The sequence below is a fragment of the Myotis myotis genome, unplaced genomic scaffold, assembly GCF_014108235.1.
Source record: "Myotis myotis isolate mMyoMyo1 unplaced genomic scaffold, mMyoMyo1.p scaffold_m19_p_3, whole genome shotgun sequence".
In the NCBI taxonomy this organism is placed as follows: domain Eukaryota; kingdom Metazoa; phylum Chordata; class Mammalia; order Chiroptera; family Vespertilionidae; genus Myotis; species Myotis myotis.
Window position 1 is genome coordinate 86,515,555 of NW_023416335.1, and position 26,874 is coordinate 86,542,428.

Genomic DNA, 26,874 nt, shown 5'->3' on the forward strand with positions numbered 1-26,874 from the left:
GGCTTTGAGTAATGTGTGTTAAGTACTTGAGAGACAAAATTAACATACAAACGAGATCACAAAAGGGAGCAGTCACATAATAAAGGCAATCTTTTAATGTTTCAATTCCTTCATCTTTTTAAAACGCTAAACATATAATACTTTGAATGTTTCTCCTTTAAGTGAAGTAACCTGAATGTCCTACAAGTTTATCTCACAAACATTTTCAGCAGCTAAGGGACATCCTTATGATTCAGGAATTCAATCAATTTCATTGATCAACTGAACAGCACAAACTACAGTGGTCATTTGGACCTTTACATTGTTTTAAATCATTTAAAATTTTTAGTTACATTGTTTAATTTGTCCCCATAATGGACCATACCAGTTCAAAACCAGAAAGTGATGGCAAAATGCACAAAATTAATGAATGACATATACTAGTATATGATCAAAACTTGCCCTGGCTGATGTGGCTCAGCTGGTTAGAGCATCAGCCTGTACATCAAAAATTAAAAGGTAATGTGTTTGACAGGCTCGATTCCTGGTCAGAGCACATAGCCAAGGCCAGGGCACATGGGGAAGCAATGGATTGCTATTTCTCTTTTACATAAATAGGTTTCTCTTTCTCCCTTCCTTCCTCTCGCTCTCTCAAATCAATAAAAAACATATCCTCGGATAAGTATTTAAATTAAATCTATCTATCTATCTATACACACACACACACACACACACACACACACACACACACACACACACACACACACATATATACTAATAAAGAGCTGATATGCTAATGGTCGATACACCATAACAGTAATAACCAGGTCATTAGCATATTAGCTGGGGCGTTGCTCTGGAGACTGGGTGGAATTGGGGAGGCAGGACCATCCTGTGCCAGGGAGGGCAGGGGTGAGAACGCATAGCGCCCCCCTCATCAGTCCTTTACCACCCACCGATCGCACTATGAGTGCCCTGTGGCCCACCTGCCAGGGGAAGGAGCACAGCGCAGCAGGCGGGAGGCTTCCATGCTCTCCTCTGGCGACCATGACAGGGTGGAGCCTCTGCATTGCCCCTGAGACAAGGCGGAAGCCAGGAGGCGCCCAGAGAAGGCGGGACCAGCCCTAGGAGACAGGAGGGACTGAGGGCAGGACTTGACGCCGCCAGAGAAGGTCAGAGGGTTTGGGGGCTGGGCCAGGTGTGCTAGAGCTCTGCATGGAGAGGTTCCTGTGTCAAGGCAGGGCAGTGCCACGCCATTTCAAATGGCGCTGGGCTCCTAGTATATTAATAAAAGTGTAATATGCTAATTAGGACAGACCCTTCCAGACCTCCATCCAGACAAAGCCACAGTGGCTGTGAGACCCCGGGGCTCAAGGCTGCCTGAGCCCAAGGCTGCCTGAGCCCCGGGGCCTCGAAGCCACTGTGGCTCAGGCAGCCTTGAGCCCTGGAAGCTGCCAGGCCTGGGGCTCAGGCAGTGAGGCTCGGGGCTCAGGCCTCGTAGCCACCTTTGCCGGCCATGGCAGCAGACAGGAGGAGGGGGCCTAAACCATCAGTAGGACATCACCTGAGGGCTCCCGAACTGTGAGAGGGAGCCGGCTGGGCTGAGGGGCCCCTACCCCTAGTGCACGAATTTTCTAATCTAATAAAAAGCAAACATGCAAATTGACTGTACCTTCACTATGCCTTAAGCCACACCCACCAACCAATCAGAGCGACGATACGCAAATTAACCCAACCAAGATGGCAGCCAGCAGCCATGGAGCTGGAGTGAACAGGAGGCTTGGTTGCTCCAGTGATGGAGGAAGCCAAGCTTCCCACCTGCTGTGGCCGTCTCTGAGCTCCACTGAAGGCAACAAAGTTTCAATTATAGAAGGTAAATAAATCCCAAAATAAAAAAAGAAAAAAGAAAAAAAGGAGAGGCTGGGAGCTTCTGTTGCCGGGAGGCTTGGCCAGCCTGAAAACGGCCCTCAGCCCCTCACCCAGACTGGCCAGACACCCAGGTGGGGACCCCCCCCCACCCTAAAGGGGGTGTGGCCAGCCTCAAAACAGCCATCAGCCCCTCACCCAGGCTGGCCCATGCACCAGGCCTCTATCCTATATAATAAAAGGGTAATATGCAAACTGACCCTAAGAGCAGAAAGACTGGGAATGACTGGTCACTATGACACACACTGACCACCAGGGGGCAGACACTCAATGCAGGGGATGCCCCTGGTGGTCAGTGCGCTCCCACAGGGGGAGCTCTGCTCAGCCACAAGCCAGGCTGACGGCTGAAAGTACAGCGGTGGTGGTGGGAGCCTCTCCCACCTCCTCAGCAGCACTAAGGATGTCAGACTGCAGCTTAGGCCTGCTCCCGCTGGCAAGTGGACATCCCCCGAGGGCTGCCAGAGGGATGTCTGATTGCCAGCTTAGGCCCAATCCCCTGGGGAGCAGGCCTAAGACTGCAGGTGGTCATCCCCCAAGGGGTTCCAGACTGCGAGAGGGCACAGGCCAGGCTGAGGGGACCCCCTCCGCCGAGTGCACAAATTTTTGTGCATCGGGCCTCTAGTATATATATAAAACTCTGTTGTAGGCATCAGGAATGGCATCAGGTGTTAGATCAGTGGGGTCAGACCAGACATGGGTTCAGCAACCTCAGTATTTGAATTCTAGCTAGGAAAGAATTCAGAGCCAAGACCCAAACTATAAGAGAATATTTACTTGGTTAATCACAGAAGTAGAAAAAGTAATTCCTAGAAGAAATGGGCTTAGGAAACAAGTTATAGAGGCAAAAGAAGGGCCCTTGAAGCTTAGGAGTGAGGAAACTGGTAAAGAGCCTGGGGTGGGGAGTGCAGAGGGAAAGGCAAGAGTATGCTCCCTGGAAGGGGAGCTCACTGGGTCCTCTGTCCTAAGGGTTTTAAGGGTGGAGATTTTAGGGGAGGTCCCAAGGGAAGATCTCAATGGACTATTCTGCAGCTTTCTGGGTGTGTCCTTTCAGGGTCTAAGTCTCCACTGATTGGTTGGCACCAGAGCAGGGGGGTCATGATCCAATGCAGCTGGTCCTGAGGTCATACATGGGATTGCTGGTTTGGTTTTTTTTTTACTTTTCTGACCCTGAAACTGAAATACAACTGAGGCCTAGATGTTATCTCTCGGGAGGAAAGGTTAGGGGGGGTCCAAACTACAGGACAAGAGATATTCTAAGGGAGGAAAGTTCACCCTGGGAGCAAGATTCTACCCTAGGATTGTCCTTTCCTAGGCACCTAGGGCTTCCCACCTGGTGACCTTTTGTACCTGGCCCATCATTCTTGCTCTGTTCATGTCTGTCTGCCTACATTACAAAGCACAAGGTATTTCTAGATTTCAAAAATGATTTTTAAAAGAATTATTATTATTTGCAACTTGGCTTTTCAGTTACTGGGGTAGGGAACCTATCACATTTTAAATGAGATTTTTAAAGTATCAAATGTTAGAATTCTGAACACTTTCTGAGAGCAGTTTTTATTGTTATGCTGATTTAGATAAATTTTATTTATTTTCTTGATTTCAGAGAGAAAACGAGAGGGAGATAGAGACAGAAACATCAATGATCCCACACTGGGGAATCAGGCCTGCAAGCAGGGCATGTGCCCTGACTGGAAACTGAAACCTGACTTCCTCATAGGTTGGTGCTCAACCACTGGGCCACACTGGCTGGGGTAGACAAATTTTAATCTATATTCTGTCACAAAATAGCACATTCATTTAAAAGTTATCAAAAAATTTTAAAAATTACACAGCGTACATCACTTGATATTGGGAAAAGAATCTAAACTTGTATATATTATGAGATTGCTATGAAAAGTAATCTCTAACATACCAATCTAAGTTAAATCACTTTTACTTAAAGTTACTTAATATTGTTCATGCAAAAGTGGTATTTTAAAAATTTCTAAGAATCATCCCATTGTTATTACGTCTATAGCACTACATTAATGAAAGAAAAATTTGAAGATACCTATTTTCAAATTAGAGGCCCAATGCACGAAATTCATGCACGAGGGTGGGAAGGGTCCCTCAGCCCGGCCTGCGCCCCCTTGCAATCCAGGACCCCGCGCTCCTAACTGCCCACCTGCTTGCTCCTTACTGCTTGGCTAGCTGCTCCTTAGCATTGCTGCAGCTGCGCTGGCCAGCAGTGAGCCCGGCTTCTTGCTGAGTGGCGCTCCCGCTGTGGGAGCGCACTGACCACCAGGGGGCAGCTCCTGCATTGAGCGCCTGGTGGTCAGTGCACGTCATAGTGACCAGTCATTCTGCCGTAATGGCCCCTGGGTTTTTATATATAGAGATTATTTATCTGCTTAAAATTACAAAATATACTTATACAATATAGTAAATTTTAAAGTTGAAGTATTTTTGACTTGTGTTAAAAAGAAACTAGAAAAGCAGTAAGAGATCTATGACACTGATAATTTTGGTATTCATGCATGCTTTCAAGAAAAAAAATGGCATATAGAGCATTTTCACTTAGGGCTCATCTTCATTATCTAAATTTCTCTATAGTTCATAAACAGACCTCACAAAAAGGATATGAATTAATCCTTAATATTTATATGTACAAATTGGAAGCAAAAAATATAGTTCAAATGAACTAAAAGTCACGTTTTCTAGGAAACTTGTGTTTCTTAGCCACTGATCTGTGGATAAAAAGGGGCCACAGGCTAACCTGACAAGCTCAGGAAAGGCCTGTGTGGTGGTCTTGCAAACTCAAAGACCTAAGGTCTGAATTTAAAACTTTAACTAAAAGCAGTTATCATGTTTAGTCATGTCCTAGGCTGGTATCTTCCCTGACAAATGTCAATCTTTACTTTAACTGAGTCTTTTGTCTTTTTTGCATCTATGATAACATATGAAGTATGGTACCTATTTGCTTTGTTTAACAATGGACAGGTTATTTTGATTTTCTGAATTATATAAATCATCCCATTTGATTAAATGCCTTATTGATTGTAATGTGAATATCCCATGGGTTGTGGTCATACTGGTCTTAGAAAGCACATTTTTCCTTCACCTGGGAAGGACAGCAGTTATTATTCCAAGGTCAGAGGGCTCTAGACCAGCCGTGGGCAAACTACGGCCCGCGAGCCGGATCCGGCCCATTTGAAATGAATAAAACTAAAAAAAAAAAAAAAAAAAAAAAAAAGACCGTACCCTTGTATGTAATGATGCTTACTTTGAATTTATATTAGTTCACACAAACACTCCATCCATGCTTTTGTTCCGGCCCTCCGGTCCAGTTTAAGAACCCATTGTGGCCCTCGAGTCAAAAAGTTTGCCCACCCCTGCTCTAGACACAAAACTGTAATTTAGATAACATGCCTAAGTTTAACCCAGGTTACCTGAGGGCTCTAGATAATGTATTTCTGTCAATTCAGTGACCCCCAAGACCCAAAACTATAATTATCATGCTTAATTCTGCTTCTGTAAACTGCTTTTTTCGAGCCAGGTTCCTCATTCCAAACCCTGGGATGTAATCAATACCTTTGTGATTTTCTGCCGATGTAACCCTGGAGCTGCGACCATCTTGTGACTATGAGATTTGGGGAATGGCCCCTCATAGTCCCGGATTGCAATAAATGTGACTCTTTAATTCGACTTCTTGAGGCGTCCTTCCGTGATTCTCGGGGTACATTACAACACATATAGTCGGAATGTCAAAGTAATTTTCCTTTTTTCTGGACCCCTAAAGCACAGCACAGGCACCACTGTGCGGAGACCACAAATCCCCTCAGTTACTGAGTTCATTGTTGACTGTTAACTATCCTGCACCCACCTATGTAAAAGAAGTATGTGTCTATCGTTTTACTTTTTATCCAATCCCTGCTTTGCTTTCTCCCACTTCCCTAATCTATCAGCAATGGATGTCATGTAAACCACTTACATCTCCTCTTTTGGTTGTAATGTATAAAACAAGGTAAAAAATCGCCATTCTCTGGAGCATTCTCCTAACTGAGATTCTGCTTCCTGACAATTGTCGACAGTTTGGTTTACATAAACTCGCAAAATTTCTTTACAAGTTTGAATGTTTTCTTAAGTTAACAGATTTCTAACGTACCTTAGGCTTCAATTCAACACTAAATTACTGATACTTGAGGCCTTAGCAGGGTAAGTCAGTTGGTTAGAGCAGTCCAATATGCCAAGGTTGAGGGTTTGATCCCTGGTCAGGGCACGTACAAGAATCAACCAATGAATACATAAATAAGTGGAACAACAAATTGATGTTTCCCTTCTCCTTTCCCCCTTTCTCTGAAATCAAATTTAAAAAAAAGAATCAACAGCCCTAGCTGGTTTGGCTCAGCGGATAGAGCGTCAGCCTGTGGACTCAAGGTTCCTGGTTCGATTCTGGTGAAGGGCACATGCCCGGGATTGCAGGGGTCGATCCCCAGTGGGGGGTATACAGGAGGCAGCCAATTAATGATTCTCTTTCATCACTGATGTTTCTCCCCCTCTCTCCCTCTCCCTTCTTCTCTGAAATCAATAAAAATATATTTTATAAAATAATAAAAGTAAAAAAAGAATCAACGAATGAATGCATAGGTGGAACAAATCAGTTTCCCTCCCTCCCGTTCTGTAAAATCAGTAAGTAAAAAAATAAAAATATAAATTATTCATCCCGGAACCCTTGCAATTTATGTTTTATAAAATTCGAATTAAAAAGCAAATTTTAAAAATAAAATATTTAATTATTTTACTGCTGTTTTCTTTGGTATTCCTGCAACAAAACACACGGTACTGTTGACTCTGTTGGGCCACCAGTTAACCTTGAACAATTGAAAACTAAACTCAAGGCAGTAAGGTGAATAGAATAGCTTTGCTTTCTTCTCATGCATGTCAAAACTGCTAAAGGTAATCACAGAATCGCAGCCTTTTATCGGCTAGGTTCTCAAATCTGATAAAATTTCCCCGTCAAATTAGACAACGCGTGTTTCCTACTTTGATAAAGAATAAAAAGAGGGGGGGGGAAAAGAGGTACTTCTTGTGTCCTTCCTTCCAACCGAAAAAGAGCCCAGCCATTAGGCTGCGTTCCCGCAGGAAAGCCGCCCAGGCCCACGGCGCCGCGGCCAGGCCGCCCCAAACACGGCTCACCCTCCCGATCGTCACCAGGGAAACCAAGATCTGACCAAATTCCGCCTGCACTCCCACAGATTCCACAAAGACCAGCACCTTCCGGCGTTTAAAAAAGACCGCTGCCGGAGTGCCGGCTGCACACTAATGAACAAAACTGCCCGAACGCAGGACCTGACGCCCCCTGGGACCAAGTGCTGGCCTCAGTCCAAGGATAACTGCGGGGAAGAGCACACACCTCGGCGGCCGCTCCTTCGCCAAAGCGGGAAACGAAGACGTCTCTTTCCAACCTGAGCATAACGGCGAGGCGCTCCCTCTCGCCCCCTTTCACTACCTACCAGCCCTGTTCCTTTCCGTACCAGATAGTCCACCAGCCAACCTCCTTTGTGAGTAAGGTGGAGGGCCGGAATCTCCGAGGCAAACATGATTGGAACAGCGTCCTGGAATTCCAGGACTCGATTTTGAGGCATCACGGGTCCCACCAAGCCCTCGCAAAGACGAGCCAACCAAAGCCACCACTACCGTTCACCGCTCTAGCCAGGGCCGAGAACCGGGCCAAGAAGACTTTTCCCTTCCAGGGAAGTGAGAAGGCGCCGGCTCTGTGCCCTCGCACCCACACCCCCGCCCCGTCCTCCACAGCTCCCTCAGGACCCCTCTACACCTTAAGCCGCTAACTACGTTTTCAAGCGCCGCGAAGCCCAGACTCAGCCACACACAAGATGGCAGCCAAGCACCTACCGGAGGAAACAGCTGCGCCACCACGCCTGTGAAGCCGGCCTCTCGACTGCGGGTATCCCCATTGGCCCAGCGAGAGAGCGCGAGACCACGCGAGAGCGCCGTCAGCAAATGGGCCGGCGGCGCTTCGGCGCCTCCGCGTTGCCGGCGGCTCGCGCGCGGCTGTCGGAGGCGTGGCCGCAGTGCGCGGTGCGAGCACAGGGCCGCGGACCGGGAGGTGTCCGACTCCTCCCCTTCAGGTTCGCGTGTGGTAGGCCAGATGTTCCCGGAGGGGCGGTCCTTCCTCCGGCCGCGGTGCGAGCTAGTAAATGGTGAAGTACTTCCCGGCCAGGGGGCACCTGGGGCCGTGCGATCTTGGTGGAGTGGAGTCGGAGAGGGTCCCGACCTGCGGTGAACCCAGCCTCGCGTGCGGAGTGCTGCCTTCAGGTCTGGCGGGCGGCAAGGAAAACGCAGTGGCGCCCGTGTAGGCGAGGCACGGCCGGGGGTGGCTCACTGACGGGTCCTGTGGCCCAGGACCTGGGAACGGAACGCCGGGGAGCCCTTGCCACCTCCCTTCCTTCACCCACGTGCCGTCCTGTCCCGGGCCGGAGCGGGGAGTTGGGACGCACCAAGTCCCCAACCCCATTTCAGTCTAGATCTTGCGGTTTACACCTTCATGTGAGGTGATTCCTAAGCAGCCAGGACCCGAGGCTGTAAAAGGGCTGCAGGAAATGGACTGCAGTGTAAAAACCCAGAAGCAGAACTTGAACGTTTAACCACTGACCCATTTCACAGGTAAGACTACACAAGCCCTAAGTAAGTAAAATCATTTATCCAGTTTCACGCGGTTAAGATCCGATCGTAGGAGCACCTGACTCATTAACCACAACCCAGTGAGTAAGTAGTTAATCAGTGAGTGATGAAAATAAGGAACAGTTGGGATTAACGGTGCTCTTCGGCTTGTGGAAACCTGCAGTAAGTTCTGTATGTTTTGATGAATGAGGCTAAGGAAAGGGGTAACTGAGGCGGTAGATGGAATAAAAAAAAAAAAAGCGAACTCTGAAACCATACCACCTGGTTCCTTTTATTTTGTTTCTGCCACTTTCACTAGAAAAACCGACATGCTAATCTATCTGATTGTTATGCAGAATAAAAACAAGGGAAGTAGTGTGCCTGATACATGACTTATACACAGGTTTTGTTAATTTGTGTTATATAATTAAAACAAGGAACACAGGAAATGGTCACAGTTTCATAAGACCCTATTTTTAAAAAGAAGGAACCGTAAATTGAAGTGGAACTACTTTTCTGCCAAAATGGAAAAGCGAAAAGCAGAAATATATCAACAAATTTTAAAATCCCTCTTATACTCCAAAATATTAACACTGGTTGTCTCTGGATGGTGAAACTGTGAATGATTTAAATTTTCTTTTTTAAGAAAATATGTTTTTATTGATTTCAGAGAGAGGAAGGGAGAGATAAAAACATCAAGGATGAGAGAGAATCATCCATTCAAGGCTTCCTGCACGCTGCGGAAACCTAGGCATTTGCCAACCTGGAATCTAACCATGACCTGGTTCATGGGTCGGGGCTCTAACCACTGAACAACACCAGCCACACTAAAGTTTTCTCTTTATGCTTTACTATGTTTTGCAAATTTTCTCTACTAAACATGTGTTACCTTTGAAAGTTCAGTTATTTTTTAAAATCTTTATTGATTTTTTTTAATTTTTAGTTCAGAGGAAGGGAAAGGGAGAGAGACATAGAAATATCAATGATGAGAATCATTGATTGGCTGCTTCCTGCACACCCCCCACTGGGATCAAGCCCAAAACCCAGGCATGTACCCTGACTAGGAATCAAACTGTGACCTGTTTCAGAAGTCGATGCTCAACCACTGAGCCACACAGGCTGGGCATAAGTTCAGTTATTTTTAAATTTTTAGAAGTTATGAACACTGGTGAGAGCTTTTTAAAAAGAACCTATTACCGAGTGTGCTTATATGCTGTAGGTGGACGTATAAATTGGTAGGACCTTTCTAGAAAGCAGTTTGGCAATATGCTGCAGAAAGCTTTAAAATGGACAGTCCCTTTTCAAAACTATATACTTTTTAAATTAAGTACACTACATTTTCTTTTACAAAATTAGAACTTTACAGATGGATAAAGAGAACAATCTACAGTCCCTGAATTCCCGCCCGCCTCCACCCCCCTCCAGCAAAGACTGGTGCAGAGCCTTCAAGTCCTTTTTTTCATACTTAACATAGTCTCAATAGGTGCATGTATGCATTTATAATTTTTAAAAAAGGAAATAGTATACTATGGAATTCTATAACTCTTCACTTGACAATGTTTTTGCAGTGTATAAATGTTATTTGTAGCGCATTATGTTATGTATAGCTCATTTCTTTTAGTGTTCCAGTGTATAATAATTGTTTTTTTCTTCTGTTGTTTTTTTTTGTTTGTTGTTGTTTTTTTTCAAGATGTGTCTTTCATATAAAAATAATTTCTTTATTATTTTTTTAATCCTCACCTGAGGATATGTTTCCATTGATTTTTAGAGAATGTGGAAGAGAAAGGGAAAGACAGAGAAACATCGAAGTGAGAGGAACACTTTGATTGGTTGCCTGCTGCATGAGCTCTCACCTGGGCCCCGGCCACGGAGGAGCCTGCAACCTAGGTACATGCCCTTGGTCACAATTGAACTCAGACCCTGCCATCGGCAGGCCAAGGCATTATCCACTGAGCCAAACCAGCTAGGGCAGGATATTACATTTCTTAGCCCTCCAGCAGCAGACCTTCGTTTTTTTCGCCAGGAGTGTGGTGAAAAACCCTAGATCACCTTTTTGGATTCTTTCTTTTTTTTTTTAATTAAATCTTTATTGTTCAGATTATTACATTTGTTCCTCTTTTTTCCCCCCATAACTCCCCTCCTCCCAGTTCCCGCCCCACCTTCCACCCTCAATCCCCACCCACTGTCCTCATCCATAGGTGCACGATTTTTGTCCAGTCTCTACCCGCATCCCCCACACCCCTTTCCCCCCCAAGAATAGTCAGTCCATTCCCTTTCTATGTCCCTGATTCTATTATAATCACCAGTTCATTCTGTTCATCAGATTATTTATTCACTTGATTCTTAGATTCACTTGTTGATAGATGCGTATTTGTTGTTCATAATTTGTATCTTTACCTTTTTCTTCTTCTTCCTCTTCTTAAAGGATACCTTTCAGCATTTCATATAATACTGGTTTGGTGGTGATGAACTCCTTTAGCTTTTTCTTATCTGTGAAGCTCTTTATCTGACCTTCAATTCTGAATGATAGCTTTGCTGGATAAAGTAACCTTGGTTGTAGGTTCTTGGTATTCATCACTTTGAATATTTCTTGCCACTCCCTTCTGGCCTGCAAAGTTTCTGTTGAGAAATCAGCTGATAGTCGTATGGGTATTCCCTTGTAGGTAACTGAGTTTCTTTCTCTTGCTGCTTTTAAGATTCTCTCTTTGTCTTTTGCTCTTGGCATTTTAATTATGATGTGTCTTGGTGTGGTCCTCTTTGGATTCCTTTTGTTTGGGGTTCTCTGCACTTCCTGGACTTGTAAGTCTAATTCTTTCACCAGGTAGGGGAAGTTTTCTGTCATTATTTCTTCAAATAGGTTTTCAGTATCTTGCTCTCTCTCATCTTCTGGCACCGCTATAATTCGGATGTTGGTACGCTTGAAGCTTTCCCAGAGGTTCCTTACACTATCTTCGTATTTTCGGATTCTTTTTTCATTTTGCTTTTCTGGTTGGGTGTTTTTTGCTTCTTCGCATTTCAAATCTTTGACTTGATTCTTGCGCTCCTCTGGTCTGCTGTCGGGAGTCTGTATAATATTCTTTATTTAAGTCAGTGTATGCTTAATTTCTAGTTGGTCCTTTATCACAACATCGAGGGTCTCATTAGATTTCTTGAGGATCTCACTGTATTTATCGGCAGTCTGACCAGTCTTTTCAAGGGCCTTACTAAATTTATCGGCGGCTTCTAGACAGTTCTTGAGAGACCTTAAAAGTGTGGTTTTGAGCTCTATATCCTCCATTTCTGACATTTGTGTCCTGTTTCTTTGTCTCCGCATTTTTTTATGCTTTCTTGGTGCACCCCCAAGTGGTCTTTGTGCGCAGTCTTATTGTAGTTAAGCCTTGATTGTTGTAGGTAATACTTGGGGGGATTTGACCTCCATGCCAACTGGCAGTGAGAATCAGCTGTGTCTGCAGTGGGAGAATTTCTGTCCTCTAGGGAGGTGCTAATCTGGCCTTTGCCTGAGGCTATCGGGCAAATGCCTCTGTGCAGGGCTTGGGCGGGGCAGGTCCCAGGGGATCAACAGGGCTGGTGGAGCGAGCAGTTATGGCTGCTCTCAGTCCCATCCCCAGAGGCTCTGCCTCTCAGTGTCCCAGCAACCGCTGCAAGTACCTTGGAGAGAAAGCTGCCCTCAAGTTCCTACCGATGCCAGACAGTCCCACTTCTCCCGTATGAGTCTGGGACCCCAGAGACTCTCCCGGAACTGGAGCTCAGAGCTTGAGACTCCCTCCTGATTGAAACAGGCAACCGCGCCCTCAGCCGCCAGCCCGCTCCACACGTACCTCCGCACCTTTGTATTTTACTTCCACCCCGCGCCTCCTCTGAGTCTTGGTATGCTTTTCTCTTTCCTTCTAGTTGTAGAATTTCCCCTCAGCCAGCCTTCCTGTGGTTCTGGGTGATGTCCGTTCCATCTTTTAGTTGTATTTTTGAAGTGGTTTTGCAAGGCAGCAATCTCCAGTGTTTACCTATGCCACCATCTTGGTTTTCTGTTTTGTTAATGTAAATTATTTATCTTTTTCTCTTATTATTGGTTTCCATATTAAAATCTATTTTGTTTTATGTGTTACTGTATAGCACATTTTATTTGTCATTCTCCTTTTTAAAAAAAATATATTTCTTTATTGATTTCAGAGAGGAAGGGAGAGGGAGAGAGAGATAGAAACATCAATGATGAGAGAGAATCATTGATCGGCTGCCTCCTGCACGCCCCCTACTGGGGATCGAGCCCACAACCCGAACACGTGCCCTTGGCCGGAATCAAACCTGGGACCTTTCAGTCTGCAGGTTGACACCCTATCCACTGAGCCAAACCAGCTAGGGCTGTCATTCTCCTTTTGATGAACTTTAGGTTGTTTCCAATTTTTCACCTGATAATGCTGCAGAAAAACCCTAGTATGTATTTTCTTGTGTACATGTGGTATTTCTCCAGATATATACCTAAAAGTGGAATTGCTTGGTTTTAAATTATGAACATTTTTAATATTAATAGGTCTTGCCAAATTTGTCTTCAAAATATTTCTACTAATTTACACATCTCATAAGTAGGTTTTTAGAATTCAGTTTCCTTATAATCTAGACCAGCAATTTTCAATTCGTGTGCTGCAAGAATTTTTAAAATATGAAATACCTTTTAATCAGGGGCACTGACCTCTTTTCCCCTAGATAGACAAATAAAAAAATGACAACAACCAATACAACAATAGCCATCTTTTGCGAATGAATCAAAATTATACCTGTTTTTTGTTTTTTGTCAGATTGGCAAAAAATGTATGTTTTGGTGTGGAGCAGAAGTTTAGTAATTAGTTTGTGTGCCATGAGATGTAAAAGGTTGAAAATCACTGATCTAGACCAACACGAGATATTATCTTACTTTTTGCCCATCTGATGGATAAAATTTTACTTGTTTGTTAAAGATCTCATTCTCTGATTATTAATAAGGTTGCAGTATCTACTCATGTTTATTGACTTACAACTTATGTAAATTTATATGATTTCTTTAATAGAGTACCCATTTTATATTTAGTCATCTTTTTCTTAATGATTGAAGGAGTTCTTTATGTGTCCTGGATGCTGTGTATCCTGTATAATTTTTAAAAATTTTTTCAGTGTCTAATGGCTATATCCTTTTTTTGTTACTATTGTGAAAATATGTTACATTTTCTCCCAACCCTTTGCTTGGCTTTTAACTTTATTTTGTTTTTGTTTATTTGCAGATTTTTTTTCTTCTTTACAAGCTTTTTTAGGTTTCTTTTTATTTTACTGCCTTTTTCTAAGACTTTCAGTACAATGCTGAATAAGGGCAGCTGTGGCAAGTATCCTCATCCTGTGCCCGACTTTAGTGAAAATGCCTCTGAAGTTTCATTATTGAGTATGCAAGATTTTAGTAGAATCGTCTTTATCAGATTAAAGAGTTCTTTTTTATTATTAGTTCGCTAACAGTTTGCCTTCTTCCCTTCAATAGTTGTCAATTTTCATTGAATTTTTAAATTTTGTTTTTCTGCATCTGAGATGAGTTTTCCTCCATTTATCTGTTAATATAAAAATTTACATTTAGAAACTTTCCAATGTTGAACTTTCTGGGTATTCCTGGGATGAACCCTACACGAATGACATACTTTAGTCTACTGATGCATGCTTTTACTTACTGTTTTTGCTTCTATGTCCATAAGTGATTTTGGCCTTGAGTTTCTTTTTTTACATGTCAAGGTTATACTAGTACTAATCTAAAAAAAAGTTTGATGGCTTCCCCTATTTTTCCTGCTCTGGAATTTTTGTATACTATAAAAATTATATGTTCCTTGAAAGTTGTATGGAATTCATCTAGGAAACTTTATGGACATAGTATGCTGGGAATGAGAGGTGAGGATGTGTGGCATGCAGCTCTGCTAAGATCTTCAGTTATTCTTTTAAAATTTCTTTTTTATAGTTATTCCTTAATTGGGATTTTTACTTCTTGAGCTTACTTTGTATTAAATCAATTTCAATTACATAGTCATGGTGAATTGTTCTGTCAGTGTAAAATATTTCCTTGTCTCTTTTGTTTCATATTAAATACTATTTTGTTTGATGTGTTTTTTTATTTTTGCTGGTATGTCTTTTTTTCACATTCCCTCCATTCAACCTTTCAGTGATATTTTGTATGATTTAAGTGGGTCTCTTTATTTGAAAATACCATAGCTTGCCCAGCCAGTGTCGCTCAGTCATTGAGCATCTACCAGTGTCGATCTATGAATCAGGAGGTCAGGTTCGATACCTGGTCAGGGCACATGCCTAGGTTGGAGGCTCGATCTCTCGTAGGGGGCAAGCAGAAGGCAGCTGATTCTCTCTCATCATTTCTATCTCTCCCTCTCCCTTCCTCTCTGAAATCAATAAAAGTATTTTTTTAAAAATAATAAAAATAAAAATACCATAGCTAGGTCATGCTTGGATCCAATCTGAGAGTCTGCCTTTTTAATAGTAAGGTTAACACATTCACTTGATTATTAACATATTTGGACTTTTCCTTGTCAGCTTATTTACCATGCTTCTCTTTATATCTTTTATTTCTTATTTTTTTATTTCTCTTTTTAAATTGAGGTTAGCTCTAAGTTTTCTTAGTTATACCTGTTTTGTTTGTTTGTTTGTTTGTTTATTTATTTATTTATTTATTTTTAAAATGATGAGAGAGAATCATTGATCGGCTGCTGGGGTCCAGCCCCAGCAGGTCCAGGGGTCCCCAAAGGTGTGGACGGAGTCAGCGAAGAAGGAATGACACGGAGACAGCGTTCAGTTGATCAGCAGCCTAGCCAGGATCTCTAGCCAGGATCTCCAGCCAAGTTCTGTTCAGGATCTCCAGCCAGGTTCTGTGTCCATGTTCTCTTGCTAGGTTCTCCAGCCAGGTTCTCCAGGTTCTCCAGCCAGGTTCTGTAGCCATGTTCCCTCGCTAGGTTCTCCAGCCAGGTTCTGTCCAGGTTCTCTAGCCAGGTTCAGTCACCAGGTTCTAGTCAGGTTCTCTTGCCATGTTCTAGCCAGGTTCTGTAGCCAGGTTCTGTCTCTAGGTTCTTCAGCCAGGTTCTCTCACTAGGTTCTGTCTCTAGGTTCTGTGGCCAGTTTCTGTCCAGGATCTTTTGCCATGTTCTCTCACTAGGTTCTGTCTCTAGGTTCTGTTGCCAGTTTCTGTCCAGGATCTTTTGCCATGTTCTCTCCAGCGAAGTTCTTCTGTCTCTAGTTTCTGTGTAGGTTCTGTGTCTAGGTTCTGTATCTTGTCTTGTTACATCTGTATTTATACCAGTTGATTCCAATCCTATCAATCTCTAGTCCAAAGGTTAGGGCGTTTCTTATCTCCATTCCAGGGAGTAAAGATTATGTAGCTTAAGCATGATTGTTCATAGTTAAAGTGATTAATTACCCGCCTGGCACTTAGTTGAGGGGTTTTATTCCCTCCCTAACTTCAGGGGAAAATCCCTACCTGGGGAAACAACCTTTCTCAGAGAGGTGACCTTGGTTAAAACACATAGTGCCAAGAAGGTGAGCAAACATATTAAGAACAGTATGCCATATATGCCAGGTCCCTTGAAACAGCAAGGATGGACTGGCTCCCAGCAATCGGCTGCCTCCTGCATGCCCCCTTCTGGAGATTGAGCCTGCAACCCAGGCATGTGCCTTGACCTGGGAATCAACCACTGAGCACGCCGGCGGGGCATGTTTTTATTCTTGATATTCTGAAGTTTATCCACAGTTTGTTTAGCAGTGTACATTCAAAATTTTATCCTGATTGGTACTCAAGGAGCCCTTAGTGGGCTTGCGTGTTTTACAGTTCTGAGAAATTCTTGGTCTTTATTGCCTCTTCATTATCCCTATTTTATTCCTCCACTTATTGTTTATTTGCTCTGTGTTTTGAGTGCTTTGCTTAAGTCAATCTTCCAGCTTACTAAATGGCTCTTCATCTGAGTCTGTGCTATTATTCAGTCATCTGTTGAGTTTATTCAACAACTGTTTTTACATTCAAGAAATCTAATTGGGTATTTTAAAAGTTGTATGTATTTGGCCCTGGCCAGCATGGTTCAGTGGTTAGAGGGTTGGGGTGGCACCAGGAGGGTTGTGGGTTCTGTTCCTAGTCAGGGGCACTTACCTGGGTTGCAGATCCCATCCCTGCTCCGAGTCAGGCAGGGCATGTTTGGAAGGCAACCAATTGATGTGACAGGGACACATCAATATTTCTCTTTCTCTCTTCACCCTCCCTCTACCACCCTCTTTTCTACTCTCTCTAAAATCAGTGGGAAAAATATCCTCACTTCTTGAGGTTTCCTTCTTGTGCTCTTTGAGGATATTAAAAACAATAACATTTGTTTTTAAATTATTTTCAGGATGCTCTATTCTCTTGAATTTAAGTCCATCCGTTTGTGGGCTTGTTAAGTCTCTGTCATCATGTAGCTTTCCTCAGATGTTTAATGACTCTTGGTTGTGTCCTGATCTCCTCTGAGAGATTTTGCTCTTCCTTTTACTATGTTATGATAGTAGTTGGCATTATCTCTACAGCTTCTCTTCTGTTTTCTTTTCCCAGAGAGGTCTCACAGACTTGGTCCATCGAGAATTCCCTTTTTGTTCTCAGCATGATTACATCTTTTTAAATTTTTAAAAATATTTTAATATTTCTCTGCATTTGGGATTGGGAGAAGAATTTATCATATGTTGACTAACATCTTGAGGTTGAAAATTATTGATATCTTTTTGACTCTTAGTTCCACCTCTAGCTGCATATCTTAAGGAAATAAACATAGATATGCATAAAGCAGATTCCAGCATTAATTATTACTGAAAAAATAGAAACAATCTAAATGTTCAATATAGAGGTTTATTTATAGTACTAATTAATAACTTATTAAATTTTAGTTATTAAATTTTTTTAGTGTATTTTAATATATGTATTACTGACCAAAGCACATTCATTATATAGTCACTTAAAAGTCATATTGTAGAAAAATATTAACGACTAGGGGAAAGTGTATAATATGTTTTCAATGAAAGATTATAAAAAATTATATATACTAAAATCCAAATTTTGTTTTTAAAATATATTTACTGAAAAAGCAATCATTATTGCTAGCATTTATTTTGTCCTTTGTATGTTTCAGGGACTATTCTAAGTAATTAAGTTTTATTCTCACTGCAACCCTAGGAGGGTAGTTAGCATTATTATATCCATCCTAAAAGTTTTTATGAAGTATCAAAATTTATAAAGTGGGGATAGTTTATGTCAATTAAAAATATATTAGATACTGGCAATTCTGAATTTCTCTGTAATTTTCGTAATTTTGATATTTTATACACTTTTCTGGTTAATAGTGTTTTCATAATAGTTCATGGTGTTTTAAAAGATAGAGCTATTAGTATATGACATTCTCTTCTTACATATTTTATTCTTTACAAACATGCAACTTTTTTATTGTTTTCTTTACAGAATGTTTTATGCATTTATGAACCAAAAGATGGAGTTGATTTTTATTTTTATAAAGGTATTGTCAGTGATCTGATACAACTATAAATATTTGATTGAAGATTCGTGGACATGTCATTATGTTGGACTAGTCATTTCTGAAAGTTTCTTCAACCAAAATTTCTATTTGAACATTCAAGTATCAAAGAATTCTGGGTTTAGAATGCCACAATGATGTATTTTCTCTGAGGACTGCAAATTTCATAGAGACTACAGTTGGATTCCAGTTACATTCTCCAATCAAAGTGATTCAATCCTTTGATAAAATTAATTTTGAAGAGTTTTATCTTTATAAACGACGCCAAAAGATGGGAGAAAAAAATGGTAGGTTGAAAAACCATTGTTAAACTTTGTTTAAAAGTATGTAGATTACTTAATGAAGCTGAATTGTGGAATTTTCAAGGTGTTTAATTGCAATTGCCTGTTCTAAATTCGGAGGAATTAAGGGTTTATTATGACCTAGCCAACATTTTTAGCTCTCTTTATAATTATGTATTTATAATGCTAAGTCAGCACTTTAAGTTACTTTAAAAAATATTTGTTTTTTAGAAAACATTTGGATTTACAGAAAAATTGAGAGGATAGTACAGAGAGTCCCATATTCCTGCAGCCAGTTTTGCCTATGATTAATGTCTTACATTTGGCTGGTACATTTGTTACAATTAATGAACCAGAAGTGACACATTATTATGAACTAAAGTCCATGGTTTATTCCTATTTCCTTAGTTTTTGCCTGACGTCTTTTTCTGTTCCATGATCCCATCCAGGATACCACATTACATTATCTTGTCATATCTTCTTAGGATCCTCTTAGATGTGACATTCCTCAGACTTCCTTTGGTTTTGATTTTGTATCCAGGTATTTTTTAGGATGCTCCTCTATTGGAATTGTTGACTGCTTTTTTTCCTCATGTGAGTAGGGTTAGAAGGTTGTGGGATGTAAAGCGCCATTTTACCATATCATATCAAGGGTATATTTATCAACATGATTTCTCACTTATTGATACTGAGCTTGATCACCTGGCTGACAGTGTTATTTCTCTACTGTAAATGACTTTTTAAAAAAATCTCCCTTTCCTTACTGTACTCTTTGACAGGATAGTCACTATGTGCAGCCCACATTTAATCCATGGGGATTTTATGCTCCTCTTCTTTCAGAACAGAATATTTACATTAATTATTTGGAATTGTTCTATATGGGAGATTTGTCTCCTTTCCCCCACCTTTGTATTTATTCAGTCATTTATTTATATATTAATGGATACTTATTTTATACTTTGGGTTATAATCTAGTATTGCTTTATTTTGTTACTTAAATTGTCCCAGGATTTGCCATTGGGAGCTCTTTTCAGTTGGCTCTGTGTCCCCTTAACATACTCCCATTAATGTAGGTGGGTTTTGTTTCACTTTGTTTGTTTTTTAGTACTTCTTTATTTTATGGTATTAGAAGATGCTCCAGGCTCACATATATTTCCTGTCCCAGTCCTAGAATCAGCCATTTCTTGAATATGCTTTGTTTCCTTTCATTGGAAAATTGTATTAGAAACCCAGATATGGTCAATAGGTATGCTCTTTGTACTGGAGTTCCATTGGTTTAGGCCCTCTCAGTGACAGAGCATGGAAAGATATGTATGTACATATCTATATGTGTTTCTATATGTAACCATGTGAGTCTATATTAAGCTAAATGTGACTGTATTGATTTGTCCAACTCTAATCCATTACTATGTGGATCATTCTAGCCTACTCCTTGCTTATCTGTAAACTTCCATTCCAACATTGAGAAATGTGGCTCTGACCATCTGATCCATTTACGTAATTGCTCAATTTCAGTAGACAGGCATACTTTGTAGATATTGGGGATTGGGTTCCAGACCGCCACAAAAAAATATCAAAGCAAATTGTAATATTTTTGCTGGTGGAGGGTCTTGCCTTTGATTTGTATAAAATGCAACATCTGTGAAGTACAATAAAGCATAGCACAAGAAAACAAGGTATGCCTGTATACTAGTATGTATAGTAGTATCAGAAATGTAAATTTATTCCCAGGTGGGAAACAGCAGTGCTGTGCACAGTTACTGTTACTCTTAGACTTCACTTATTTCCAGTTATTTAGGTCAATACCTTTTCCACCCAGCTCTTCAGGGAAATTGTCTATACATTTTTAATACAATTAGATTCTCTTGTCACAGTCTACATACATTCCTTTCAGGGATCCCTAACCTCTTAAATGATATTTTAAAATTTGCATACATTCAAGTTTACTCTTTGTGCTTTAAAGTTCTTTGGGTTTTGACAAATGCATAGTGTCATTTATGTACTACTACAGTGTTATATAGAATTGTTTTAATGCCCTTTACATATGAATTTTTATGTAGAATATATAGTATGATTTCACTGGGCCATTATCTAGCACAGTAGTTCTTAAACTTTCTTTTGCTCTCAGGACTACTGTATACTCTTAAAAGTATTTAAAACCCTAAACAGCTTTTGTTTATGTGAATAATACGTGTTCATATTTACTGTATTAGAAATTGAAACCGAGATGTTTCAAAATGTTAATTTAGTTCTTCCCAGGTGGCTCAGTTGGTTGGAACATTGTCCCATATACCAAAAAGGTTGTGGGTTCAATTCTAAGTCAGGGCACATACCTAAGTTTCAGGTTCGATCCCAGGTTAGGGCACGTATAGATGACAAACGATTTATGTTTCTGTCACATCAATGTTTCTCTTTCTCCCTTCCTCTCTTTCTAAACTCAATTTAAAAAACATATCTTTGGATGAGGATTAAAATTAAAAAGTTAATTGGCTCATTTAAAAATAATAAGCATGTTAACATGAATTATATTTTTGTGAAAAATAAGCATTTTAAAAACAAAAATTAGTGAAACCATTGTTTTTCACTTTTATAAATTTTTAATAGATGGCTTACTAGAAGAGAGATTCTCATATCTATTGCATTCAGTCTATTCAAATATATCGCTTTGGCTAAAATGTGTAAAGAAAATGAAGCTTCACACAGACAAGAAATTGGAAAAAGGAAGAATATTTTAATAAAAATAGCCTTTTGATAATTGTGGATATGTTTTTTTAAAATATATTTTTATTGATTTTAGAGAGAGCAAGGGAGGGAGGGAGAGAGAGAGAGAGAGAGAGAGAGAGAGAGAGAGAGAGAGAGAGAGAGAGAGAGAGATCTGTTGCCTTCGCATGTCACTGACCAAAACCTGGGCATGTGCCCTGACCATCGATCAGCGACCTCTCGGTACTTGGGACAATGCTCAACCAACTGAGCCATACCAGCCTTCATTTCTGGAGGCAAGTAGCAGCAATGTTAGTATACTAATTTGATTTTCAATTCAAGTACCTGCTCCTGTATTCCTTGTAACTGTCTTCTAGCGAAATATACTGAAATATTTGTTTTAGATGATAACCCTCAGCATGCATACAATGCACAAATAAGGAGCAAGAGACTAAAATTGTTTACATTGTAGTAACCATACAGTCTGCCGTTGAAATGGAAGTCAGTCAGATGTTTCTTCGTATGATACTCATTTAGTCTCTGTTCAAAAAAGTTATTAACTGAATCTCTTAATCTCATTTATCAGAGAGGTTGGTTACCTCTTTTCTTACTTAATATTACTGTGGTTAAATTTTTCGCAGTAAGAAGATGAAGAAAAATGATCAAGAAGAGTGAGGAGCAAGAGCCATTGAAATATGAGAAATAAACTTAGCAGTTTGAGATAATAAGGATATCATAGGATCAATATATTAAAAACCTAGAACAAATAAATATGAATTGCTTAGTTACATTTATTTATTCTGCAAGCAAATAGTTTCCGTATTTTCTGATTGGCTTTATTTTCTTATATTGTCAGTGTCCTCTTTATTAATCTATTCCAAGACTAAGCATTTACCCTGTTCACTTTGTTTTGTTTTGTTTTTGTTAATCCTCACCCAAGGATATTTTTCTATTGATTTATAGAGAGAGTGGAAGGAAGGGGAAGAAACAGAGAGAGACACATCGATTGGTTGCCTTCTGCATGTGCCTCATCCAGGATTGAGCCTGCAACCGAGGTGTGTGCCCTCGGTTTTGAACCCAAGACCCTTCAGTCTTCGGGCCAATGCTCTAACCAGTGAGCAGACCGACTAGCGCTGCCCTGTTCATTTTTTAAGTAATTTGTTGTACATGCTTCCTGTCAGAATAATTTGGTATCATGTATTGCCATTTCTAACAGCTTTAAATGATAGTCACTGAAAAACAAAAATTCATGTAAGTCCTGATTGCTGTCTTTCAGCAGCACTGCTTTTTTTCTCAAGCCAGAGGATTATTATGCTACAGAAAGCTCTTTGTAAATACCCTTCAAAACCCTTCTTTTAAATGTCCACCTCAATAGAGATAAATCCCTAATATGAAGTTTTGAGTCCTATCCATGAAAAGAAACATGGTAACAATAATCAGTTAAGTGCTTTTACAAATAGTTTTGCCTAAAAGCAATGATTTTTGTTGGTTATCTTTCAGTAAAAACTTAATGATTTTAAGGATTCTGAGAACGCCCTGCTTCAGAAAATATTTTCTCCACTTAGTGAATGATTTCTAAAATTCCACATTTAAAGATTAATTTCTTTTGTCTAAGACTGTATTCCCTGTTAAATTATATACAGTAATTTCTTGCTGTCATGTGTTTATCTGTGTACATCAACTCTGAGGTAGATGCTATTATTCCCATTTTATAGATGTAGTCACACATCTAATTAAGTGGCTGTGCTGGGATTCAAACCCACATACATCTGAATTCCAAAGCACAGACTGTTAATCACTCCTGTTCTTTCATCTCCTTGCTCCTCAGTCTCCATGATTCCTTTTCTTGTACTCATCCCTTACATGTTGATGTTCTACAGAAGATCCTCTTCTCATTCCCTATACATTCTTCTTAATCATCTACTCTGTGCTTCAGCAAGCAGTTGTATGATATTGACTCCAAAGTTTGTATATATGGAGCAGATCTTACTCTGAAGCCTGTGTATCCATTTTACTCGCCCTATTTGAATTTCTGATGTGTGCCTCTACCTTGATTCCCTATCTCAATGCATACCATTAGTATACATATGGTTGCCTGAGTCAGAAACTTAGAAATCATTCTTGACTCTTCCCTCTTTTCTCTGCCACATGAGTGTTATAAGAAACAAATCTAATCACATTATAAGATGCTTAAACCTCTTGAGTGGCTCTCTGTAGCCTTCTGTATAAAAATGAAGTTGCTTAGCATTGTACACAAGGCCCTCCATGTTATGGCTCCTGCATGCTTCTACAGCATCATTTCTCATCCCTTTTGTCCTCACATTGTTTTAAATGTTGAAGCATTGTCTGAGTTGTACCAATGGGAATTAAAGCTGGGCAGTCTTGGGTAGTACACATCAGGGCAAAATGTTAACACAGAAACAGCACCCCTCTTGAGGCTTCTGTGGAGGCAGTCCCAATTAGCCAGACGTCTTTTATTGGTAAGGTGACTTTGCCAGTAAGGGTTAGAACTCTGAGGCCTAAGCTTCTTATGAAGAGTCTCACTCCATGGCCAAACTTATAGGTTCTAGATTTAATTTTTATTAAGGAAACTGTGGCTTTTTGTAAACTTACTGGGCTTTCATTAATCATCATAGCTTCTCAAGCGACCTTTCTGAAGTGCAATTATTTTGTTCCTCTTTTCCTTAAGTCTTCATTAATTAATTTTAACATTTTACAAATACATTTTAAGATATTTTTGTTACTTGTAAACCTGGTTTAAATGAGATTTTGCTTCTGCCAATTTATTTTAATTGCCTTTCTCATATTCTTGTTTTTAACTTTGAAAGGATTATTTCTCTAGGAAGTTGTTAAGGGGTTAGGTTGCTGGGCATATGAAATTTTGGATCATCTATATAACTTTATAAAAACTTTTAAACATTTTGTTTCATGTTATTTTAAAGTAATGTAAAAGACATTTTATTTATTTTTAAATCTTTTTTAAAATTTTATTTCAGAGAAGAAGGGAGAGGGAGAGATAGAAACATGAATGATGAGAGGGAATCATTAATCGGCTGCCTCCTGCATACCCCCTGCTGGGGATCAAGCCTGAAACCTTCTATATATCCTGACCAGGAATTGAACCGTAACCTCCTGGTTCATAGTTCAATGTTCAACCACTGAGCCATACCAGCTGTACTATAAAAGTCATTTTAAAAAGCATTATTGTTGGACATTTAATTATTTTAGCCATTGCCGAGATGTTTCATTCTGAAGCCATCCACCTCCATACTCATTGGATGTTATATTCTTTAAAGTTTTTAAATGAATGTGTCTGTGAATGTCCACTACCACCCTTGAAGTCATTCCTTTTGTTTTCCAGTCAAGAAATAGTGTCACCAAAGTTATCATCATATTTTTCCAGGTAGCAGAAACAAGTGACATACTTAGATCATATTCCTTGTATCTAGATTTTTGTTAAGAAACAATTACCAAAATCATCTTCCTCAAAGAAAGTGAAAGATAATTAATACTTGATTTTATTTATAAACCAAACAGACTGTTTATAACATGTGCCATGGGGAAATTACAGTCTATTTTTAAGTTTTTTTAAATTTGTTAATTTGAGAGAGAGAGAGGAAGGGAGTGAGAGAAACATCCATTTATGCATTCATTGATTGATACTTGTTTGTGCCCTGACTGGGGATTGAACTCACAAACTTGACATATCGGGACAATACTCTAACGAACTGAGCTACCCAGCCAGGGCTACAATTTATTTCTATTGAGGTCTTAGACTATTCACTGATTTATATTTAGGGGATGCAAAAACTTTCTGGATGGAACTGGAGGATGATGGAAAAGTGGACATCATATTTGAGCAAGTGCAAAATGTGCTGCAGTCACTAAAGCAGAAGATCAAAGATGGGTCTGCCACAAATAAAGGTACAAAGCAATAAAAACTTAGTACATTTAATGCTTAATGTTACCCATTGGCGTACAGTATAGTTCTATTTCCAGTAGTTTGTTTTAAAACTCAAATTATTTCTTTCTTTTTAAGAACCTAACATCAGTTCTATTTGCTTTTTAGTATGTTTCTATGCTCTGCTTCTATAAAAACTTGCTTTTTACCATACCATGGCTATTTTGTAAAACTGGGGAAGATGCTTATTTTAAACTAGAGGCCCCATGCACAAAATTCATGCATGGGAGGGGGTCCCTCAGCCTGGCCTGCACCATCTCGCAGTCCGGGACCCCACAGGGGATATCCGACTGCCAGTTTAGGCCCGATCCTGCAGGAATCCCCCTGCGGGATCAGGCCTAAACTGACAGTTGGACATCCCTCTCGAAATCTGGGACTGCTGGCTTCTAACCACTTGCCTGCCTGCCTGATCGCCCCTAACTGCTTGCCTGCCTGCCTGATAGCCCCTAACCTCCTCTGCCTCTGCCCCCGCTGCCATGGCTTCGTCCGGAAGGATGTCCGGAGTGACGTCTGGAAGGTCGTTTGGCTGTCTGGTCTAATTAGCATATTATGCTTTTATTATTATAGATAATAGCTACTGCATTTATCTCATTATCTCAGGCTACCTGTTATACTCCCCTCCCCCCATTTTCTTTTTGTCTTTTTATCTTTTCTTTGGGGCAGGCATAATGTCTGCTTATTGTACATTTGGTATATATAGAAAACATAACAAAACTTACCCATTCCATCATACAGTGACAGCTAGTGTTTGTTTTTTAATATAAAAATACATATAACTGTATTTTGCCTCCTTTAAGCAGAACTTGCCTTACTAGTCTTCTGAAAGCAAAACATGCATTCTACATAGGCACTCATTCAGTCATCCAAGGGTTTTGTTTTCTATTTATTTTTCTTCAACTCTGGTTGTTTGTAGAACATAAGACTTTTATGTGGAAACCTCCATATTCCATCAGGACATACGATTTTCAAGCAAATTTTCCCCAGACTATATATTTTTCCTCAGACTATTCTGAATACTTTTGGGTGTTCTTATAACATTAATTTACTATGTGCTTGTCAAAAAAATTAGTACTGTTAAAATGAAAAATTTTAACACGAGAATTCTCGCTTCATATTACACAGTATTTTACAAAGTATCATACTTTAAAAAGATGTTAGCTTGTAAGAACATGTAATAAATAACTTCAAAATGCAATGGGTATTTAATTTTAAAGCGTGCCTTTAACATTTATATAAAATGCTTTTTGTATTCATTCAATAGAAATTTATCTGGCCACTTGGTAAAGCTAGCAATAAAATTACTGGTTCATATTCCTCCCCATTCCTTTATGAGTCTGATACACCTAGATTTGAATCCAATACCACTTCCTAGCTAAATAACCTATAATAAATAGCTTAACCTCTAAGCTTCAATTCCTTTGTCTCTAATACAGATACTCATAAGAACCTCTCAGAGGAGTTGTGGAGATTAAATGAGATAAAATATGTAAATTGCACAGTAGCTGGGACCTTGAATAAAGGTGATGCTGCTGCTGATAGCTTTCATTCTTTTTTCCTTTCCTTAACAGAGTACATTCAAGCAATGATTCTAGTGAATGAAGCAACTATAAATAACAATTTAACATTGATAAAAGGTATGTACATTTCTAATCCCAATCTAGAGTATTTTCTGGTATTTTCTTGATCTAAAGCAGGCCCACCTAATTATGTCAGGCTAATTAAACTATATAAATCAGTTTAGTTTCTCTATTAAATGAAAATTCCTAACCATCCAGATAAAGGAAATGCATACTCTACAAAGCCTTCTAGGGAAGGAATG

At 40.1% G+C, this 26,874-nt stretch overlaps 2 protein-coding genes across 5 annotated transcripts in view; one reads left to right on the top strand and one right to left on the bottom strand.

The window, feature by feature from the left end:
• Positions 1 to 7,812, bottom strand: part of CAB39L (calcium binding protein 39 like) — a 148,737-nt gene extending 140,925 nt beyond the window's left edge. The window contains exon 1 of the mRNA XM_036299215.1: positions 7,798 to 7,812. The gene's annotated coding sequence lies outside the window, so the exon portion shown is untranslated. The remainder of the gene's footprint in view (positions 1 to 7,797) is intronic.
• A 242-nt stretch (positions 7,813 to 8,054) lies between these two features.
• SETDB2 (SET domain bifurcated histone lysine methyltransferase 2) overlaps positions 8,055 to 26,874 on the top strand; it is a 67,220-nt gene continuing 48,400 nt past the window's right edge. For 2 of the 4 annotated variants that reach the window (XM_036299203.1, XM_036299206.1), the window contains exons 1-4: positions 8,056 to 8,568; positions 18,041 to 18,400; positions 24,893 to 25,018; positions 26,624 to 26,689. In XM_036299203.1, coding sequence (XP_036155096.1) covers positions 18,385 to 18,400; positions 24,893 to 25,018; positions 26,624 to 26,689 — 208 coding nt within the window. In that variant the 5' untranslated portion in view covers positions 8,056 to 8,568; positions 18,041 to 18,384. Of the gene's footprint in view, positions 8,569 to 18,040; positions 18,401 to 24,892; positions 25,019 to 26,623; positions 26,690 to 26,874 lie in introns of all 4 variants that reach the window. The other 2 variants (XM_036299205.1, XM_036299204.1) reach the window with 2 other exon arrangements.